We start from the raw sequence: 18,470 nt of genomic DNA, 5'->3' as shown, positions 1-18,470 counted from the left end.
AATCATAAGCTGGCTGTAAAACAAAGTCACACACTATTTTTTAATACAAACTGATAGAGATTCATATAGAAAAAATATTCCTCCCCGTAACAACTAACAAGAAGAAAAAGTGAAACGGCCTCCACGTCATTTTCTGCTTCAACAAATTACTAGAAAAGAGCACTGTGTTGCTTTCCATCTATGGTTACATATCCAGAAAATTGTTGAAAACTGACGTGGGCTTGCAGAGTGTCTCCATTGTTGAGCATAACGGAGTTGTACATGTTGTGGCTATTATTATAAGTATAACATACCATCCATGACTGGGATTTCAAGGCTTTGATGAGACAGACGTCTCTGGACTCTGGAGAGAGAGAGACAGCTGAATGGAGACCTTTGGTGTGTGACGTAGCTAGGATGATGGTGTCTTCTCTTATAGATACCACCAATGTTGATTAATTCGACAAACTTAAACAATCAAATTAATCTATCGTTCTTTAGTATAATATTCAGTTTATTATATAATATGCTTTGAATTTTTATTCGAAAAAGTCAACAAAAGATTTTTTTTTTTTTTTCTCAAAAATTACATAATACATCTTAAGAAGTGTATCAAATTTCAACCTATTTCTAAATCTCTAGAAGAGTGCAAGTCGGTGGTACTGCTACTCTCTGCCAATCAGAGCTTTCTTCCACCATATTCTTAAAGCCATAAAATCGTGGTTTGCTTCATGTTGCATCGTCTCCTCCCGAAGTTGAGATCCAAGGGTGTGAAAACAAGAGAGTGGTCGTGAGATTGAAGAACAAGGGTTTTAGGGCTAGGAAAGAAAAGGCTGTTGTTTGGTTAGGATATTAGGTGTTGTGCATGGGCCATTAATTTTAGGCTTGGAATATTGATCCCCATATAGTGCTAGTTATGGGCTGATAAGCTTTTTGGTTTGGTTTAGGCTTATAGTTAGCAGTTTATCCTTCTCTTTACGAAAAAAATCTGCTTCTAATTCTAATCTGAGTGTTCCAACTGAAGTCCTCTACAATAATCACAGGATTTTAAATGCAAATTTGCCGTTCTGATACCTGAGATGCTGCTAAATGCATGGAAAATGAGGATGTGAAGAGCATTGATCTAATCTAAAAGGAAATGCATTAATATCTGAACTCAATATGAAGAGACATCCTCTGTTATCTAGTAATACATAATGACCTATAGTTCTTATCCATGAATTTGATCCATTCATTCAGCTGGTGGGGGTTGTCCTTTTAGAAATGCAGTGAACAGAACTAGTGCTCTGGCTGGTTGTGTACCCGGCACTGTATGTGACCCTCCTCTCACGGTGGCAAAGGATAGGATGTCACCATAAACTTGCGTCCATCCACCAACCTAGAAAAACAGAAGAAAAACCATCATGAATGAGATTTGAATCATCCGATCTTTAATTAAGCAGTTGAAACTTGAAGTGAGTTATGAAGTTAATCTCATATTCATGTATAGAAGCCAACCTGTTCTCCCTCAAACCAATTTCTGTAAGGTACAGTTGTATTCAGTCTCAACTCCTTCGCCAATCCATCCACCAGAGTCCGAGTTCCAAATAGTGGGATTACTGAATCTTGATCTCCACTGTAGAGGTTTTTAAGTATTACTATCACTATTTTGAATCATAATGAAAAAAAATAGCGCCCATATGTATCATGTAACATTACCTGTAAACAAAGGTCCGGATACCGGACTTGACAAGGGAGCCCATGACAGGAATCATGGTTATCTCCTTGTCTTTTATATTGTATCTAAGAGCACTGTAACATGGAGATTAAAAAAAAAACAATATATATCCATGAAATCGCAATTTTAAAAAGCAAAAGGTAAGAGAAAAAGAAAAAGCAAATATGGATGCTAGAAAAAAAGTTGGTTATGTAGTAGAGGTCCATTGTAGATTGAATTTTACCCGCTGCACATACTCCAGTTGGCGACTCCAACTAATCTAGCATGGAGAGACTTCTGCACATCTTCCCTATTCAAATACTTGTTTACTTCGTCTCCTATACAAACATCCACATTCTCTGTGACTTGCTGCATAGGCCAAAAGCAAAGTCATGTACAAACTAGAGCAAAATTGTGCAAATTCCTAATACATGGTTCTTCCTGATTAAAAAAGTAAATTATCATGGTGATGAAATTAATTGCAGTGTATTTTAATGGTGGAGCACTGTTGAGATAATGTTAACCTCACCGGTTGTGGATCGACAGATGGTAAGCAGGAGTTAAGAGTGATATCAAACCGGTCAACAGAGTCACCTACTTCTTGTGAATATTGGCTTCGTACAGCTAAACAAGCAGGTGATAAAGAACCAGATGTCTGCTCTCTGTTCATTCGAGAATAATTGCACTTTGAAGAGAAAAGATTGTAAGTAGAATCTGATATCAAGCCATGGGACCAGTAGAAATGTGGGACTGAGTTGTAATTAGTATCGAAATCCATAAGAGGATCTCCCATCTGCAATATTAAAGTTAAGTCCTAACATTAATTTCAGTCCAATCCTTGAAGAAAAACTAATCCGGATTTTTCTCTGCCTCAACTCACAAGGATTCCTTTCAAATTGAACTTCACGCCGGACTCAAGAATGAGTTGGGCAAGTTGTGGAACAAAGTGACCTGAAAAAAGAATAAATCAAGCAGAGGATTGAAGCAAAAAAAAAAAAAAAAATCATGTTCGATCAGAGCGCTTGAAATCAAAGGACAAAATTTTGGTTAACGTGGGGAAGAGACTTGTGAATATTCTTTATTATGTTACAGCATACCAGCATAACTCTCTCCAGCTATGAACAATTCGCTGTTCTTGTATTGTGGGAATTTGATGAACCAATTCTTCAAGAAGACGAGATTGTCTCGTGCTTATAAAGAAAAGCAGACCCATAATCAGTTAGAAAAATGTATCAGATTGAAACCAATTCTCAGTAACCGCTAGTTAAATTCTTGATGAAATTTCGAAAGGAAAAAAACCTGCAATCTCATCATTTAGGTTGGTGTAGAAGGACGTATTAGCAGAATAAGAGAATCCAGTTCCAGCAGGTGACTCCGGATATAACATGTTTGCTTCTGTAACATAAAGCAATAAAAAAATATGAAGTTCATTATTTGACTACGGCCCTTTCTTGGGTCATTTTCCTTGCCATGACTACAGCCAAGTAGCACTCTCCTACAAAATAAAAAAGGAGAGAATAATATTTTATGGCGTGCCTCTGTTCCAACTGTATTTATTGGTGAGTAGGATATCTCCACTGGGTCTAAAAGGGCCATGTTGGGCGAAAGCTCCACCTCCCACGGAGGAGCAACCAGGTCCTATACAAGGAAAAAGATAAAATTAATGCTAGATCTGTTAAAAACTCAGAAATGATTCTAACTTTAGCAGCTACAGTTAATTTGAAGCATAAATTTTACCTCCACTGAACCAGACAACCAGAGGCTTTAAAGCAGTTGTGTCATCTTCCGCTTCAACAAAGTAGTAAAAGAAAGATCTGTCCTGCTTTTCATCTATGGTTATGTATCCCGAAAATTGTTGAAAGCTAACTCGGGGTTGTCCCGGCAAACTACTGATTTGATCAGCCTGGGCAGAGTGGGACTCCACTGCTGATGAACAGAAGTGAACCAGAGCTGCACATACTGCAGCCAGGATCATCATCCAAGACTGGGTTTGCATGGTTACCGAGAGAGAAAGAGAAGCTATGGAGACAGCTTGATTCTCCAATTTATTATAGGAAGGGCACAATTTCCATGCGTTGAAAAAGTGGTGTTTCTTTGGACGTCATGAGTGACGCAAAGGTTGTCCTCCTTCCTTCTACTTTCCAGTGAGAAAAGAAACTCACTGATCCAAGCATACAATTTCAGTCGACACGTTCCTGGTTGTACTATTTAAAAGACACGTCCCATCGTGTATTCAGATCCCGAGGAGAAAGGAATCTAATTTGAAGGAAGATAGTTGTCATAGATCCAAATTTTCGGTGAAATAAATTATTATTAAAAAAATGTTAAAAAAAAAACGTGGCTTTGGATAAAATTTGGGATTAATAACAAGTACTATTTTGAAACGTCACATGTATTAAAAAGGTGATATATGGGAAAATACTATATTAGAGGGAACAAGTATTTCAATTGAAATAAATGAAAATAAAATAAATAAATATTTTTTTATTAACAAATTTTCTTAATGAAATCTTCCTACAAGTTCAAGAAACGATATAAGTATTTCTTACACTATCCTTGCCTTTGAACGAGTTCATTCCAAATCAAGTCGTTAATTGTCTTCGTAGTTCTCTCAAATCAAGGAAACATTTTCATATCTTTTAAATTATGATCAAATTAAAAGAATTAGAGGAATATATTATTTTACAAAAAAAAATATTATCACAAAGATTGTATCACATAATTTATTAATTTTAATAAAAATTTTGTTTATATTATTTTTCTTTTATATATTTTGCTTATATTATAAGACTTTCGTAAAATAGATTTAGATTCCATTTTATGGTAATTTTAGAAAGTGTTTTTAACATTTATAATATTTGAAAATTTTTAATACTACAATGTGTTTGACATGTTAAAAATGTTAATTATTTCATTTTTATGGTCTTATTAAATATAAATTTTTATATATTTAATAAATAAAATTATTTTTTATTAACCCTAATTATTAGCTTATTACGTAGTTAGTAGTAGAAATTATATTTAAAGTAATAACACATAAAACATCATTCTAAAATAATATGTTTTTATTATAGAAAAAAAAAGTTATTTAAACTTATGTTGACAAGACAAGTTTTTGATAAATAAAATAATATTATATGGGTCCATAAATTCAAAAATAGATTTTGAACAATTAAAATTAGAGGATTAGAATAGATAAAAATATTGAATTAATAACTAAAATAATAATTATCAATTTTGAGAAATAAATTTTAATTTTAAGATTATGTTTGATTTTCCAAAGCAGTAGGAAAAGAAAAAAAATGTTAAAGAAAATTATTTTCTCGTATTTGATTTTACTATAAAATGCAAAAGAAAGTTAAAAATCATTAAAATTATTAAAAATAGAAGAGTTAAATTTGTAAAAAAAGTTTGAAGTAATATATAAAAATAATTTATTTATTTTCTTTTCTTTTCTTTTCTTCTTTCTTTCATTTTTTTTCTCTCTTGTATTTGTTTTTAAACCTTGTAATAACCAAACATAGCCTTAGACAATAGAAAATCCCCTCAATCTTTATAAACTAGGGAAATCCTAAATTCTCAGTTAAGAGAAGAGGACCACGGGAGGTTCAAATCCTTTGTTTGAAGCTTTTCAAATTTCTCCAAGATCTTTAAAGTTCTTTGGAAGGTTTTTAAAGGGGAAAAGGAGATTCATAATTAATAAATATATAAAAGAATTTTAAAAAATAAAAAATACAAGAAGAATAGATTTCATCAAATTTTTATTTAAATAAATATTTCCTTTTTTTTTTTTTACTATTTTTCAAAACATAATAACTAAACTACATAATATTTCCACAAAATTTTCAGTAATAATAACTAAATTGTATTTTCTTTCCTACATACAAAACAAGAATAATCATATCGTATAATTTTTATTACTTGAAAAAATGATAGTGACTAAATTGTATTAATTTTGGAAATGTATAAAAAATAATTATTTAATCCTAAAATTATTTGTTATTTGAATGCATAGAAAATGTTGGATTATGATACCTAAATTAGTTTTGTTATATTTCCTTAAGATGTGAGAGGTGAAGTTTTTCTTATGTGATGAATAACGAATTTGTCTCTAATATATATTTAATTATTTATATTTTAAAGGTTTTTTTAGCAAATGCAACCGTAATTAAAATGTTGTTTTAAGTTGTAACTTTTCTTTTGATCAGTGAATTTTGAAGTGTTGATGTACTCTATAGATGTAATATTAGATTGATTGTCCAATCATATTAAAATTTTGTTTTTTTTTTCTTCTTTTTTTTTTTTTTTTTTTTTTTATGTTTATGGTTTTGGTTATCAGAAAAAAGAAATTTGCAATATTTCAAAAGTATGAAATAGAGTAATTTTTCCTTTAATTCTCCTCAATAAGTGAATCATGCAAGTGAAAAATAAGTAAAAATTAAATTAACTTACATCCCACCAATGATTTAAATTTATTTTTTTCATAGTAAAAAAAAAAAAATCATTAATTTTTTTATTATTAAAAAATGACTAAATCACAAGTTTTTTGCGGCTTCGTGTAGACTATTAAAACTTTTACACCCAAATTCAAATTACATGATACAATTATTTTTCCACTATATGTATATAAATGAAACACATCCATACACAGAGGATGTGACATTTGCTGGCGAGATAAAACACCATCCCCTCCAACTTATTCATTCAACCATGAAATTGATGAGTTTCATGCATCTGGGAGGGGCTTTCCTTCTAGAAATGCCGTAAACAGCGCCAGTGATCTCGCCGGTTGTGATATGGGTGCTGTGTTAGAACCTCCTCTGATGGTCGCAAAAGATAGGATATCACCGTACACTTGCGTCCACCCACCCACCTGAAGAAGAAAGGAAAAGTGGAAAACATGGTCATTACGGTCACTTATTTTTAATTTGTCTCACCCTCAATTTCAATTAGTATGTGGAATGATCATATGTGAACCTGTTTCTTCTCGAACCAATTTCTGTAAGGCACGCTTGTTTTCAGCTTCAGCTTCTTTGCCAATCCCTCCAGTAAAGACCTGGTTCCAATTAGGGAGGTCCTTGAATCTTGATCTCCGCTGCAATTTTAATTGTTATTTTCATAATTGTAAATAAAAACCCAACATTTCCAGATGTCATATCATCAGACGAATGGAACCTACCTGTAAACAAAGGCGCGGATCCCAGACCTAACAAGCCATTCCACAATATTAATAGATGGAATCACAGCGTCTTTCAAGAAGTGGGCACCGTCCCTGCAACGCAGAACAAGGTTAAAACAACAGATCCAAGACCTCCGGAATCGAAATCGATTTCCGACGGATGAGGAGAGAGGAAATGGAATGATTCCCTTCCTTTCCTTTCCCCATAAATAAAGTAAACCCGTCCATAGAGTAAATTGGAAATGTGTGGAATCCTCACGGATAGCATAAAGCCCAGTTGGGCGTGCCAGCAAGCTGGGCATGGAGAGACTTCTGCACATCTTTCCTGTTTAGATACACGTCCACTTCATCTGTTAGGCAGACCTCTTCCTGCATGAGTCAAACCCAAATATTAGCATCAAAGTCAAGTACAAACAAGTCTTTTTTTTCTTCTTCCCTCTGCCCACCAACTGGATTGAAGAAATGAAACCTTACCGATGATAAACATTTGTCCCCAAGAACATCAAATGGGTCAACTGATCCACCTATTTCTCCCGCAGATTTGTTATATACCTCGTAACACTCGGGCGACAGAGACTCGCTGATATTAAAAACCCATAGCATAATTTGGGAATAGTTGCAGGTGGACGTGAGAAGGGCAGTAGAGACCTCCTCCTGCATGAGTCAAACCCAAATATTAGCATCAAAGTCAAGTACAAACAAGTCTTTTTTTTCTCCTTCCCTCTGCCCACCAACTGGAGTGAAGAAATGAAACCTTACCGATGATAAACATTTGTCCCCAAGAACATCAAATGGGTCAACTGATCCACCAATTTCTCCCGCAGATTTGTTATATACCTCGTAACACCCCTCAAACTGTAAAGCAAAGTCACACCCCTCAAACTGTAAACAATAAAGAGAGAATCCAAACTTCACCTGCGGCTAAGCAAAAGATGTTGACATCATCATCAAGGATGAATGGAAGTATCAGTTCTGGAAAAGAAAATAAACTTTGACTATAATAAAATATTAATATTTATATACTAAAATAGTATCATCTTTAATAAAAAAATATATAATTTATGTTTTTATTATCATATTACTAAAATCAATTATTTTTAATTACAACACCATTTTTTTATTTTTAATAAGGCTTGAATTTAATTTAATTTAATTAATATTATGAAAAATTGAATTTCCAAATTTTTTATAAAATCAAATATAAAAATTAATTTTAAAAACAACTAAAATTTGTTTATCCAAATGTGTTTTTTTGCTCTTACAAATTATTTTTTTAAAACGCTTATTAAACACATTTTTAAAGTACAAAAAAAACGTTGTTTCTTTTTCCTTTAATTTCAAAACTAATTTAAGAAAACATTGTAAAACAAGGCCTGGACTTGAATTTAATCTTCATAATTAATAAATATATAAAATAATTTAAAACATATAAAATAAAAGAGTGTATTACACTTTACCTTCAACTAATAGTATGTTTTTCATATTACCCCTTTACATTTAAAATTCAACAATGTACCCATCATACTTCATAAATACATGCCATATACATTTATTGTGTTGTGTGATGATGTTAGTTATAATGACCAAAATATGCATAATGTTGAACATGTGACATGGTTTAAGTGATGACAAAATCATCATTTCAATTTAAAAACCCCAAACTAGTCTTCCTTCTTCAAACAAACTTTTAAACGGAAAAAAAGGTACAACAAGTAAAGATACAAGAAGAGAATAAAATGAAAATAATGTTTATCATTGAACAGAAAGAGCAAGAAATGAGAATATGAAGATAAGCAAAGAAAATGATAATGATATGGGAACTGAGGAAAGAGAGCAATACCTGTGATCACTTTGAAGCAAAGAATAATGGAATGTAAACAAGTTGAGAAGGGATAGGTTGGTTTTCCATTTTGATTTTTTGTTCCAAGTACACTGAAGCTTAAGCCTCACATGTCTCAAGTTGAGACTTAACTTGACTCACAAGACTCACTAGAAGTTGTCCACTCAATTTGTTCATGTTTTAGACTTAATCACTCCTTGTACAAAGTCTTATATGCAGAGTCAAAACTCATCTCATTACCATCAAAGTCACTTGACTCACAAGACTCACCAAAAACTTCTTTCTCGAGTGTTTCCTCAATGACACTTACCATAAAGGCTATGAAATTAGTGCATTCCTCACTTGCATTTGATTCTTTTTCACTTGATTGACATGATTTTGTGTGACTCCAAGTGACTTACATGGTTTTTTTTTTTTTTTTAGGGACATTCGATGGCATAGTGCCTCTTTTCCCCACACTTTAAGCACTCAACCTCAAGGTCATTTTTGACATTCTTGTCTTTCTTTTTGTCTTTTACATTTGATTTTCCCATTGAATTGTTCCATTTTTTTAGCATTTTCCTTGGACTTCTTATATTTCTTGAACTTCATGTATTTTTTGAATTTTATAGCAAATCCAGCAACTTCTCTATTCGACATTTTCTCATCACTCTCACCTTTGGTACCTAAGGACTCATCTTTAATGGTATTTAAGACAATGCTCTTTGATTTCCTAGGTGATCCAAGAGTCATTTTAAAGGTTTGGAGTGAACCTACAAGTTTATCTACTTTCAAGGAATCCACATCCTTGGACTTTTCAATGGCTGTGACTTTTGCTCTAAATCTCTCCGAAAGAGATCTTAGAATTTTTTAAACCACTTTGGAGTTAAGAATGGGTTTACTTAGATTAAAGCTAAAATTCACAATGTCCATCAGTTTTGCATAAAACTCTCCAAAGTTTTCATGATCTTTCATCCTAATTGTCTCAAACCTAGAGGTCAACATCTGAAGTTTGAACACTTTTGCAGCATTAGTTCCTTCATGAGTCACTTAGAGGATGTCCCAAACCTCTTTAGCCAAAGTACATGTAGCTATCCTATGGAATTCATATGTGTTAATGACATTAAAGATGGAATACATGACTCTAACATTGTTTTCACTAGCTTCATTATCACCTCTATCTTATTCTGACTTAGGCTTGATAACATTTGTTGGTCTACCTTCTCTATCCAACACCTTAGTTGGAGACTAACCAAATTCAACAGCATTCCAAACTTTTTTCACTTTGCATTTTAAGAAAATATTGCATTTTCACTATCCACATCTCCATTTTCTTCATCCCAAGCTTAGTCCAATTGTTTGTTCAAGTGCATAGTGGGGGTTTGCTCTGAATATACGCGCATGTGCTCAACAACATAAAAACGGTTTCATAGTATATATATATATATATATATATATATATATATATAAAAGGAGAATCAAATATAATTAAAACAAATTATAAATTTTTATATATTTTAATTATTTAATCAAGACAAAAAAAGTGAAATAAATTTAAAATAACATATAAAAATAATTTATTAATTATAAATATATATATATATATATATATTTCATTTTTTTTCTTAAATTTTTGAAGAACCAAACATAATATAATTTATGCATTTTCAAATTATTCAATCTTTATACAATAAAATAAAAATGTATGAAATGACTTTCAAGTAATGTCTTAAAACTATTTATTAAGTTTAAATATATTTTTTAATTTCCTTCACATTTCTCTTCCAATATTTTGGAAACTAAACATAATTTAGTTAATTTTTCTTAAATGTATTTTTATTAGAAATACAAAAGTATTACATAATAAAAACATTTTAATTAGTATATTTAGATAGGGATGATGACATTTTCTCCCTTACAAAATTTTTGAAGTTAAAAGTCTAGAGTGAATATTTTAGCTTCCCAAATTGACATTGGGCCTAAGCTTTTAAAATTTTAATTTTCATAATTAGTAAATATTAAAACATATAAAAAAAATAAAAAACAATAATAATAAACTTCATAATAAGTCAATTAAAAAAAAAGAGTAATGGTTTCTCACTTTCATTTTTTACTATTTTAAAAAGATTAATAATAATTCAATCATATAACATTTTTGCTAGTTAAAAAAATCAATAATTTAATTGCATAAATTTTTTATTACCCAATATAGTCAAGAATAACTAAGGTGACAAGTGGATATACTTTCTATATTTTACATAAAATATAAAACCTTTACATAAAATATATAGTTCTTATAAAAAAACAAATGTAAAATTTGCTTTGCATCCATTTCATTTTTTGTTCAACACGTTCAGACTGACGCGTCCACCCTCCAGGTCTGAAAAGCGGGCACCGGAAGCGTGCCTCATCCATTCTCAAACCCTGACGCGTATCCCTTTCGGGGTAGCCGCCTTGCTCTGAAGCGCGCCTCGACAAGACCCCGAAGCGCGCCCCGACGCGCACTGGAGCGAGGCTCGACGCGCAACTGAAGAGTTCCTTGGCCAATTCGCTCACCTGAGCGCCCCTCGACACGACCCTGAAGCGCGCCCCGAAGCGCGCCCCGACGCGCACCTGAAGCGTTCCTTGGCCAATTCGCTCACCTGAGCGCGCCTCAACACGACCCTGAAGCTTACCCCGAAGCGACCTGAAGCTCGCCGCGACGCGCACTGGAGCGAGGCTCGACGCACCTGAAGCGTTCCTTGGCCAATTCGCTCACCTGAGCGCGCCTCGACACGACCCCGAAGCGACCTAAAGCGCGCCCCGACGCGCACCTGAAGCGCGCCGCGACGCGCACTGGAGCGAGGCTCGACGCGCACTTGGACACTTAGAGTTACACTTGGACACTGATTTTAAAAAATATTTTTAGCATTTTTAATATTTAAATAATAAAAAATCTCAAGTATTACAAATGTTAAAATTATTTTGTAAAATCACTATGAAACAACATTTTTAGTCACAGATTCAAAGTAAATTATATTTTTAGTTAATGCAGAAAGCTTTAAGCACGTCTTTCCTGCTTAAAAACACTTGGCCACTTCGTTGTTTTGTTGTATATGCAAGCAGCAATCATCTACATCCTCTGTGGCTTTCTGCATATTTGAATCATAAGCTGGCTGTAAAACAAAGTCACACACTATTTTTTAATACAAACTGATAGAGATTCATATAGAAAAAATGTTCCTCCCCGTAACAACTAACAAGAAGAAAAAGTGAAACCGCCTCCACTTCATTTTCTGCTTCAACAAATTAGTAGAAAAGAGAGCACTGTGTTGCTTTCCATCCATGGTTACAAATCCAGAAAATTGTTGAAAACTGACGTGGGCTTGCAGAGTGTCTCCATTGTTGGGCATAACGGAGTTGTACATGTTGTGGCTATTATTATAAGTATAACATACCATCTATGACTGGGATTTCAGGGCTTTGATGAGACAGACGTCTCTGGACTCTGGAGAGAGAGAGACAGCTGAATGGAGACCTTTGGCGTGTGATGTAGCTAGGATGATGGTGTCTTCGATCTCTTATAGATACCACCAATGTTGATTAATTCGAGAAACTTAAACAATCAAATTAATCTATCGTTCTTTAGTATAATATTCATTTTATTATATAATATGCTTTGAATTTTTATTCGAAAAAGTCAACAAAATATGTATATATTTTTTTTTTGCTGAAAAAATTACATAATACATCTTAAGAAGCGTATCAAATTTCAACCTATTTCTAAATCTCTAGAAGAGTGCAAGTCGGTGCTGCTATGCTCTGCCAATCAGGGCTTTCTTCCACCATATTCTTAAAGCCATAAAATCGTGGTTTGCTTCATGTTGCATCGTCTCCTCCCGAAGTTGAGATCCAAGGGTGTGAAAACAAGAGTGGTCGTGAGATTGAAGAACAAGGGTTTTAGGGCTAGGAAAGAAAAGGCTGTTGTTTGGTTAGGATATTAGGTGTTGTGCATGGGCCATTAATTTTAGGCTTGGAATATTGATCCCCCATATAGAGCTAGTTATGGGCTGATAAGCTTTTTGGTTTGGTTTAGGCTTATAGTTAGCAGTTTATCCTTCTCTTTACGAAAAAATTCTGCTTCTAATTCTAATCTGAGTGTTCCAACTGAAGTCCTCTACAATAATCACAGGATTTTAAATGCAAATTTGCCATTCTGATACCTGAGATGCTGCTAAATGCATGGAAAATGAGGATGTGAAGAGCATTGATCTAATCTAAAAGGAAATGCATTAATATCTGAACACAATATGAAGAGACATCCTCTGTTATCTAGTAATACATAATGACCTATAGTTCTTATCCGTGAATTTGATCCGTTCATTCAGCTGGTGGGGGTTGTCCTTTTAGAAATGCAGTGAACAGAACTAGTGCTCTGGCTGGTTGTGTACCCGGCACTGTATGTGACCCTCCTCTCACGGTGGCAAAGGATAGGATGTCACCATAAACTTGCGTCCATCCACCAACCTAGAAAAACAGAAGAAAAACCATCATGAATGAGATTAGAATCATCCGATCTTTAATTAAGCAGTTGAAACTTGAAGTGATTTATGAAGTTAATCTCATATTCATGTATAGAAGCCGACCTGTTCTCCCTCAAACCAATTTCTGTAAGGCACAGTTGTATTCAGTCTCAACTCCTTCGCCAATCCATCCACCAGAGTCCGAGTTCCAAATAGTGGGATTATTGAATCTTGATCCCCACTGTAGAGGTTTTTAAGTATTACTATCACTATTTTGAATCATAATGAAAAAAAATAGCGCCCATATGTATCATGTAACATTACCTGTAAACAAAGGTCCGGATACCAGACTTGACAAGGGAGCCCATGACAGGAATCATGGTTATCTCTTTGTCTTTTATATTGTATCTAAGAGCACTGTAACATGGAGATTAAAAAAAAAACAATTTATATCCATGAAATCGCAATTTTAAAAAGCAAAAGGTAAGAGAAAAAGAAAAAGCAAATATGGATGCTAGAAAAAAAGTTGGTTATGTAGTAGAGGTCCATTGTAGATTGAATTTTACCCGCCGCACATACTCCAGTTGGCGACTCCAACTAGTCTAGCATGGAGAGACTTCTGCACATCTTCCCTATTCAAATACTTGTTTACTTCGTCTCGTATACAAACATCCACATTCTCTGTGACTTGCTGCATAGGCCGAAAGCGAAGTCATGTACAAACTAAAGCAAAATTGTGCAAATTCCTACTAAAAAAAGTAAATTATCATGGTGATGAAATTAATTGCAGTGTATTTTTATGGTGGAGCACTATTGAGATAATGTTAACCTCACCGGTTGTGGATCGACAGTTGGTAAGCAGGAGTTAAGAGTGACATCAGACCGGTCAACAGTGTCACCAACTTCTTGTGAATATTGGCTTCGTACAGCTAAACAAGCAGGTGATAAAGAACCAGATGTCTGCTCTCTGTTCATTCGAGAATAATTGCACTTCGAAGAGAAAAGATTGTAAGTAGAATCTGATATCAAGCCATGGGACCAGTAGAAATGTGGGACTGAGTTGTAATTAGTATCGAAATCCATTAGAGGATTTCCCATCTGCAATATTAAAATTAAGTCCTAACATTAATTTCAGTCCAATCCTTGAAGAAAAACTAATCCGGATTTTTCTCTGCCTCAACTCACAAGGATTCCTTTCAAATTGAACTTCACGCGGGACTCAAGAATGAGTTGGGCAAGTTGTGGAACAAAGTGACCTGAAAAAAGAATAAATCAAGCAGAGGATTGAAGCAAAAAAAAATCATGTTTGATCAGAGCGCTTGAAATCAAAGGACAAAATTTTGGTGAACGTGGGGAAGAGACGTGTGAATATTCTTTATTATGTTACAGCATACCAGCATAACTCTCTCCAGCTATGAACAATTCGCTGTTCTTGTATTGTGGGAATTTGATGAACCAATTCTTCAAGAAGACGAGATTGTCTCGTGCTTATAAAGAAAAGCAGACCCATAATCAGTTAGAAAAATGTATCAGATTGAACCAATTCTCAGTAACCGCTAGTTAAATTCTTGATGAAATTTTAAAAGGAAAAAAAAAAAACCTGTAATCTCATCATTTAGGTTGGTGTAGAAGGACGTATTAGCAGAATAAGAGAATCCAGTTCCAGCAGGTGACTCCGGATATAACATGTTTGCTTCTGTAACATAAAGAAATAAAAAAAATATGAAGTTCATTACTCGACTACGGCCCCTTTTGGGGTCATTTTCCTTTCCATCACTACAGCCAAGTAGCACCCTCCTACAAAATAAAAAAGGAGAGAAAAGTATTTTGTGGCGTGCCTCTGTTCCAACTGTATTTATTGGTGAGTAGGATATCGCCACTGGGTCTAAAAGGGCCATGTTGGCCGAAAGCTCCACCTCTCACGGAGGAGCAACCAGGTCCTATACAAGGAAAAAGATAAAATTAATGCTAGATCTGTTAAAAACTCAGAAATGATTCTAACTTTAGCAGCTACAGTTAATTTAAAGCATAAATTTTACCTCCACTGAACCAGACAACCAGAGGCTTCAAAGCAGTTGTGTCATTTTCCGCTTCAACAAAGTAGTAAAAGAAAGATCTGTCCTGCTTTTCATCTATGGTTATGTATCCCGAAAATTGTTGAAAGCTAACTCGGGGTTGTCCCGGCAAACTACTGATTTGATCAGCCTGGGCAGAGTGGGACTCCACTGCTGATGAACAGAAGTGAACCAGAGCCGCACATACTGCAGCCAGGATCATCATCCAAGACTGGGTTTGCATGGTTACCGAGAGAAAGAGAAGCTATGGAGACAGCTTGATTCTCCAATTTATTATAGGAAGGGCACAATTTCCATGCGTTGAAAAAAGTACCCAGTGTGAACGCAGATATATTTGGAGTGGTGTTTCTTTGGACGTCATGAGTGACGCCAAGGTTGTCCTCCTTCCTTCTACTTTCCAGTGAGAAAAGAAACTCACTGATCCAAGCATACAATTTCAGTCGACACGTTCCTGGTTGTACTATTTAAAAGACACGTCCCATCGTATATTCAGATCCCGAGGAGAAAGGAATCTAATTTGAAGGAAGGGAGAATTGTGTTTTAGGGCCCAATTAGGCCCAAAAATTAATAAAAGATCCTTCGAATACCTATAATTGATTGTAAGGATATAAGGTTGGAATAGACAAAAATACCCCTTTTTACTTACACCAGTCATTTTACATGCCTCATCCATAAAATTCTCCTTTATTTAATTATTTTTTTATTTTTTATTATTTTTTAAACTCCTTTAAAAATAATTGAAAAATCAACATTATTTTCTATTTTTAAATTATAAATAAATAAAAATTATATTAATGATTCAAAAATTATTTTGGAACATACTTTTGAAAAAAATATTAATTTAAATGAATAAAAATTATTTTTTACATTTTACAAGTAAATAATTTAATGATTAAAACACTATTTAAAATAAATATATATATATTTACTATTTTTTTTCTTTTATACTAAAAAGTATTTTAAAGTTTATTTTTTTATTATTATAAAATAAAAAGTTTAAAGTTTTTTTTTAATCTTTTTCTTTCCATAGTTTAGTAATTTTTTGAACATAGACTTTTGTAATAAGTTATATGAATGTTCCAAATTTGTTTTTTAAGGAATTTTTTTAATGATTTGAATTAATTGAAAATTTATTGAAATGAGAAAAAAGAAAAAGAGAGAAAGAGGATAGATGAAGAGTTTTTATTTTAAATATCCAACTAAAATGTTTTCGTATTTAGAAATGGATTATATCAATACATAGTATAGTAGAGATTGATTTTTTTCTCATACAAAAGGGTTAAATGATATGTCTACTCATTTTAAATAAAAACAAGTAGTTAAAAATTATATAGATTATGTTTGAGTTTGGTTTTAAAATATTTTTTCTAGTTTTTATTATTTTTTATTTTTAAAAATTATTTTTATTTTCTATATTGTCTCTTTTTGAAAATACATTTAATTAAAAAAATGAAAAATATTTTTAAAAATGAAAATTGAAGACCTTGTTTAATACTAAGATAATAAAAAGAATTAAATTTCATTTATTAATTATTCTTTTTTATTTTTAAAATATAATATGTTCACAATTAAATAAAGGAATTGGTCAATTGTATACTTTTTTCACAAAAATGTAATATGTTCATAAAAAAATTGGATTGAAGTTTTTCATCATTTTTTTAATCAAACTACTAGAATCATGTTTAATACAAATATAGGCATATATGTACTACGGGAATATGAAATTTGTGTCACTATATAAGAGTATTTACTAACTGTATAAGGGAAATGTACTAAGTGTACAAGCAGTGTATAAGATTACCATTTATAAAAGATTTCAATCTATTTTGAACCACTCCTTTATTTTCCTTGTCACCCACAAATTGCATACTCATGTCATACACTTTATTTAACTACCATATGGAAATTCTGATACTTTCCCCAATAATGATGTTTGGGAAGAAAAAAAAACTAGCCCTAATTCATTCATCTTTTTATTAGTTAAACCATTAGAAATATGGTTAACACACCTACATGGACATATTACTTAGGATAGATATATTGTGTAATGGTATTACACTAATTGTACAAGAGAAATGTACTAAGTGTACAAGGAAAATGTACTAAGTGTACAAGGGTGTATAAGACTACTATCTATAAAAAAATTTAATCGATTTTGAATCACTTTTTCATTTTCCTTGTCACCCATAGATTGCATACCTACGTCATGCAATTTATTTAACTTTTACATGAAAATTTCGATACTTTTCTTAGTAATAATGTTTGGGGAAAAAAATTTAATCATAATTCATCCACCATTTTGTTAACCAAACCATTAGAAATAAGATTAATATATCTACGTGGACACACAACTTAAGAGAGATATATTGCACCATTGTACAATGATGTTACACTAACTGTACAAGGGAAATGTACTAAGTGTACAAGGGAAATATACTAAGTGTACAAGGGTGTACAAGGCTACCATTTGTGAAAGATTTTAGTCGATTTTGAATCATTTCTTTATTTTATTTGTTACCCATAAATTGTTTATGAAATTTGCACTATTATATAAGGGTGTTACACTAACTCTAAAAGAGTATTCCACTCACTGTGTAAGGCAATGTACTAACTGTATGGGGTAAATGTACTAATTATACAAGGGTGTACAAGGTTGTCTTTTATGCAAGATTTTAATCAATTCTGAACTTTTTTTTTTCTTGTCACCTAAGGATTGAACACTTTTCCCCCACACATTCCTTCACCTAAAAATTGTTTTAATTTGAAATTTTAAATTTCATCATCCAAAATTTGTAATTGCATATTTCATTTAAGTAGTTTTAACAATATTTTTTCTTACTACATTTACATCCTATATAAAGGAAAATTAACCATAATATTTAGGTATTACCTTTTTTTTATGAAATCAAATTAATATAAATGGATAACACATTAATATCATTGTTTCAAATAACTTAAGACAATATAAACAACATATAATAACCGTTGAGGAAAAATTATGAATATTTTTTTACCAAACTATGTCATTTAGATCTTCTCTACCAAAATTAAAACATAGGAAATAAAATTAAAATTAATCACATTTAAAGTGTTTATTACAAGTAAACCGAATGAAATATATATTTTTACTATTTTACCTTTATAAACATAATGTTAGCAGATATTAAAAAAATCATATTTAAATAGAATTAAAAAGGATAAAAAATTATCTTTGTAACAT

The 18,470-nt window shown here is 32.5% G+C and overlaps 2 protein-coding genes and 1 long non-coding RNA gene across 3 annotated transcripts; all 3 read right to left on the bottom strand.

Annotated features, from left to right (window-relative positions):
- Positions 1-966: 966 nt before the first annotated feature.
- On the bottom strand, positions 967-3,737 carry LOC117920557 (serine carboxypeptidase-like 45). Its single transcript, XM_034838168.1, has 10 exons — positions 3,413-3,737; positions 3,212-3,313; positions 2,975-3,070; positions 2,773-2,865; positions 2,556-2,626; positions 2,205-2,468; positions 1,920-2,044; positions 1,678-1,770; positions 1,477-1,594; positions 967-1,357 (listed from the first exon to the last, which is right to left on the bottom strand). The coding sequence occupies exons 1-10, from the start codon at positions 3,669-3,671 to the stop codon at positions 1,211-1,213; spliced, it is 1,368 nt and encodes a 455-aa protein (XP_034694059.1). The 5' UTR covers positions 3,672-3,737; the 3' UTR covers positions 967-1,210.
- A 2,491-nt stretch (positions 3,738-6,228) lies between these two features.
- LOC117920559 lies at positions 6,229-7,006 on the bottom strand. Its single transcript, XR_004652262.1, has 3 exons — positions 6,855-7,006; positions 6,653-6,770; positions 6,229-6,548 (listed from the first exon to the last, which is right to left on the bottom strand). It is a non-coding gene; the product is annotated as an uncharacterized LOC117920559 (long non-coding RNA).
- Positions 7,007-12,902: 5,896 nt separating this feature from the next.
- LOC117920556 (serine carboxypeptidase-like 45) lies at positions 12,903-15,488 on the bottom strand. The gene is made up of 10 exons (XM_034838167.1): positions 15,215-15,488; positions 15,014-15,115; positions 14,776-14,871; positions 14,570-14,662; positions 14,361-14,431; positions 14,010-14,273; positions 13,742-13,866; positions 13,500-13,592; positions 13,299-13,416; positions 12,903-13,179 (listed from the first exon to the last, which is right to left on the bottom strand). Exons 1-10 carry the CDS (start codon positions 15,471-15,473, stop codon positions 13,033-13,035), a joined length of 1,368 nt encoding a protein of 455 aa, XP_034694058.1. The 5' UTR covers positions 15,474-15,488; the 3' UTR covers positions 12,903-13,032.
- Positions 15,489-18,470: the final 2,982 nt, after the last annotated feature.

The sequence above is a fragment of the Vitis riparia genome, chromosome 8, assembly GCF_004353265.1.
Source record: "Vitis riparia cultivar Riparia Gloire de Montpellier isolate 1030 chromosome 8, EGFV_Vit.rip_1.0, whole genome shotgun sequence".
Taxonomy (NCBI): Eukaryota; Viridiplantae; Streptophyta; class Magnoliopsida; order Vitales; family Vitaceae; genus Vitis; species Vitis riparia.
This window is presented reverse-complemented; position numbering and strand designations above follow the sequence as displayed.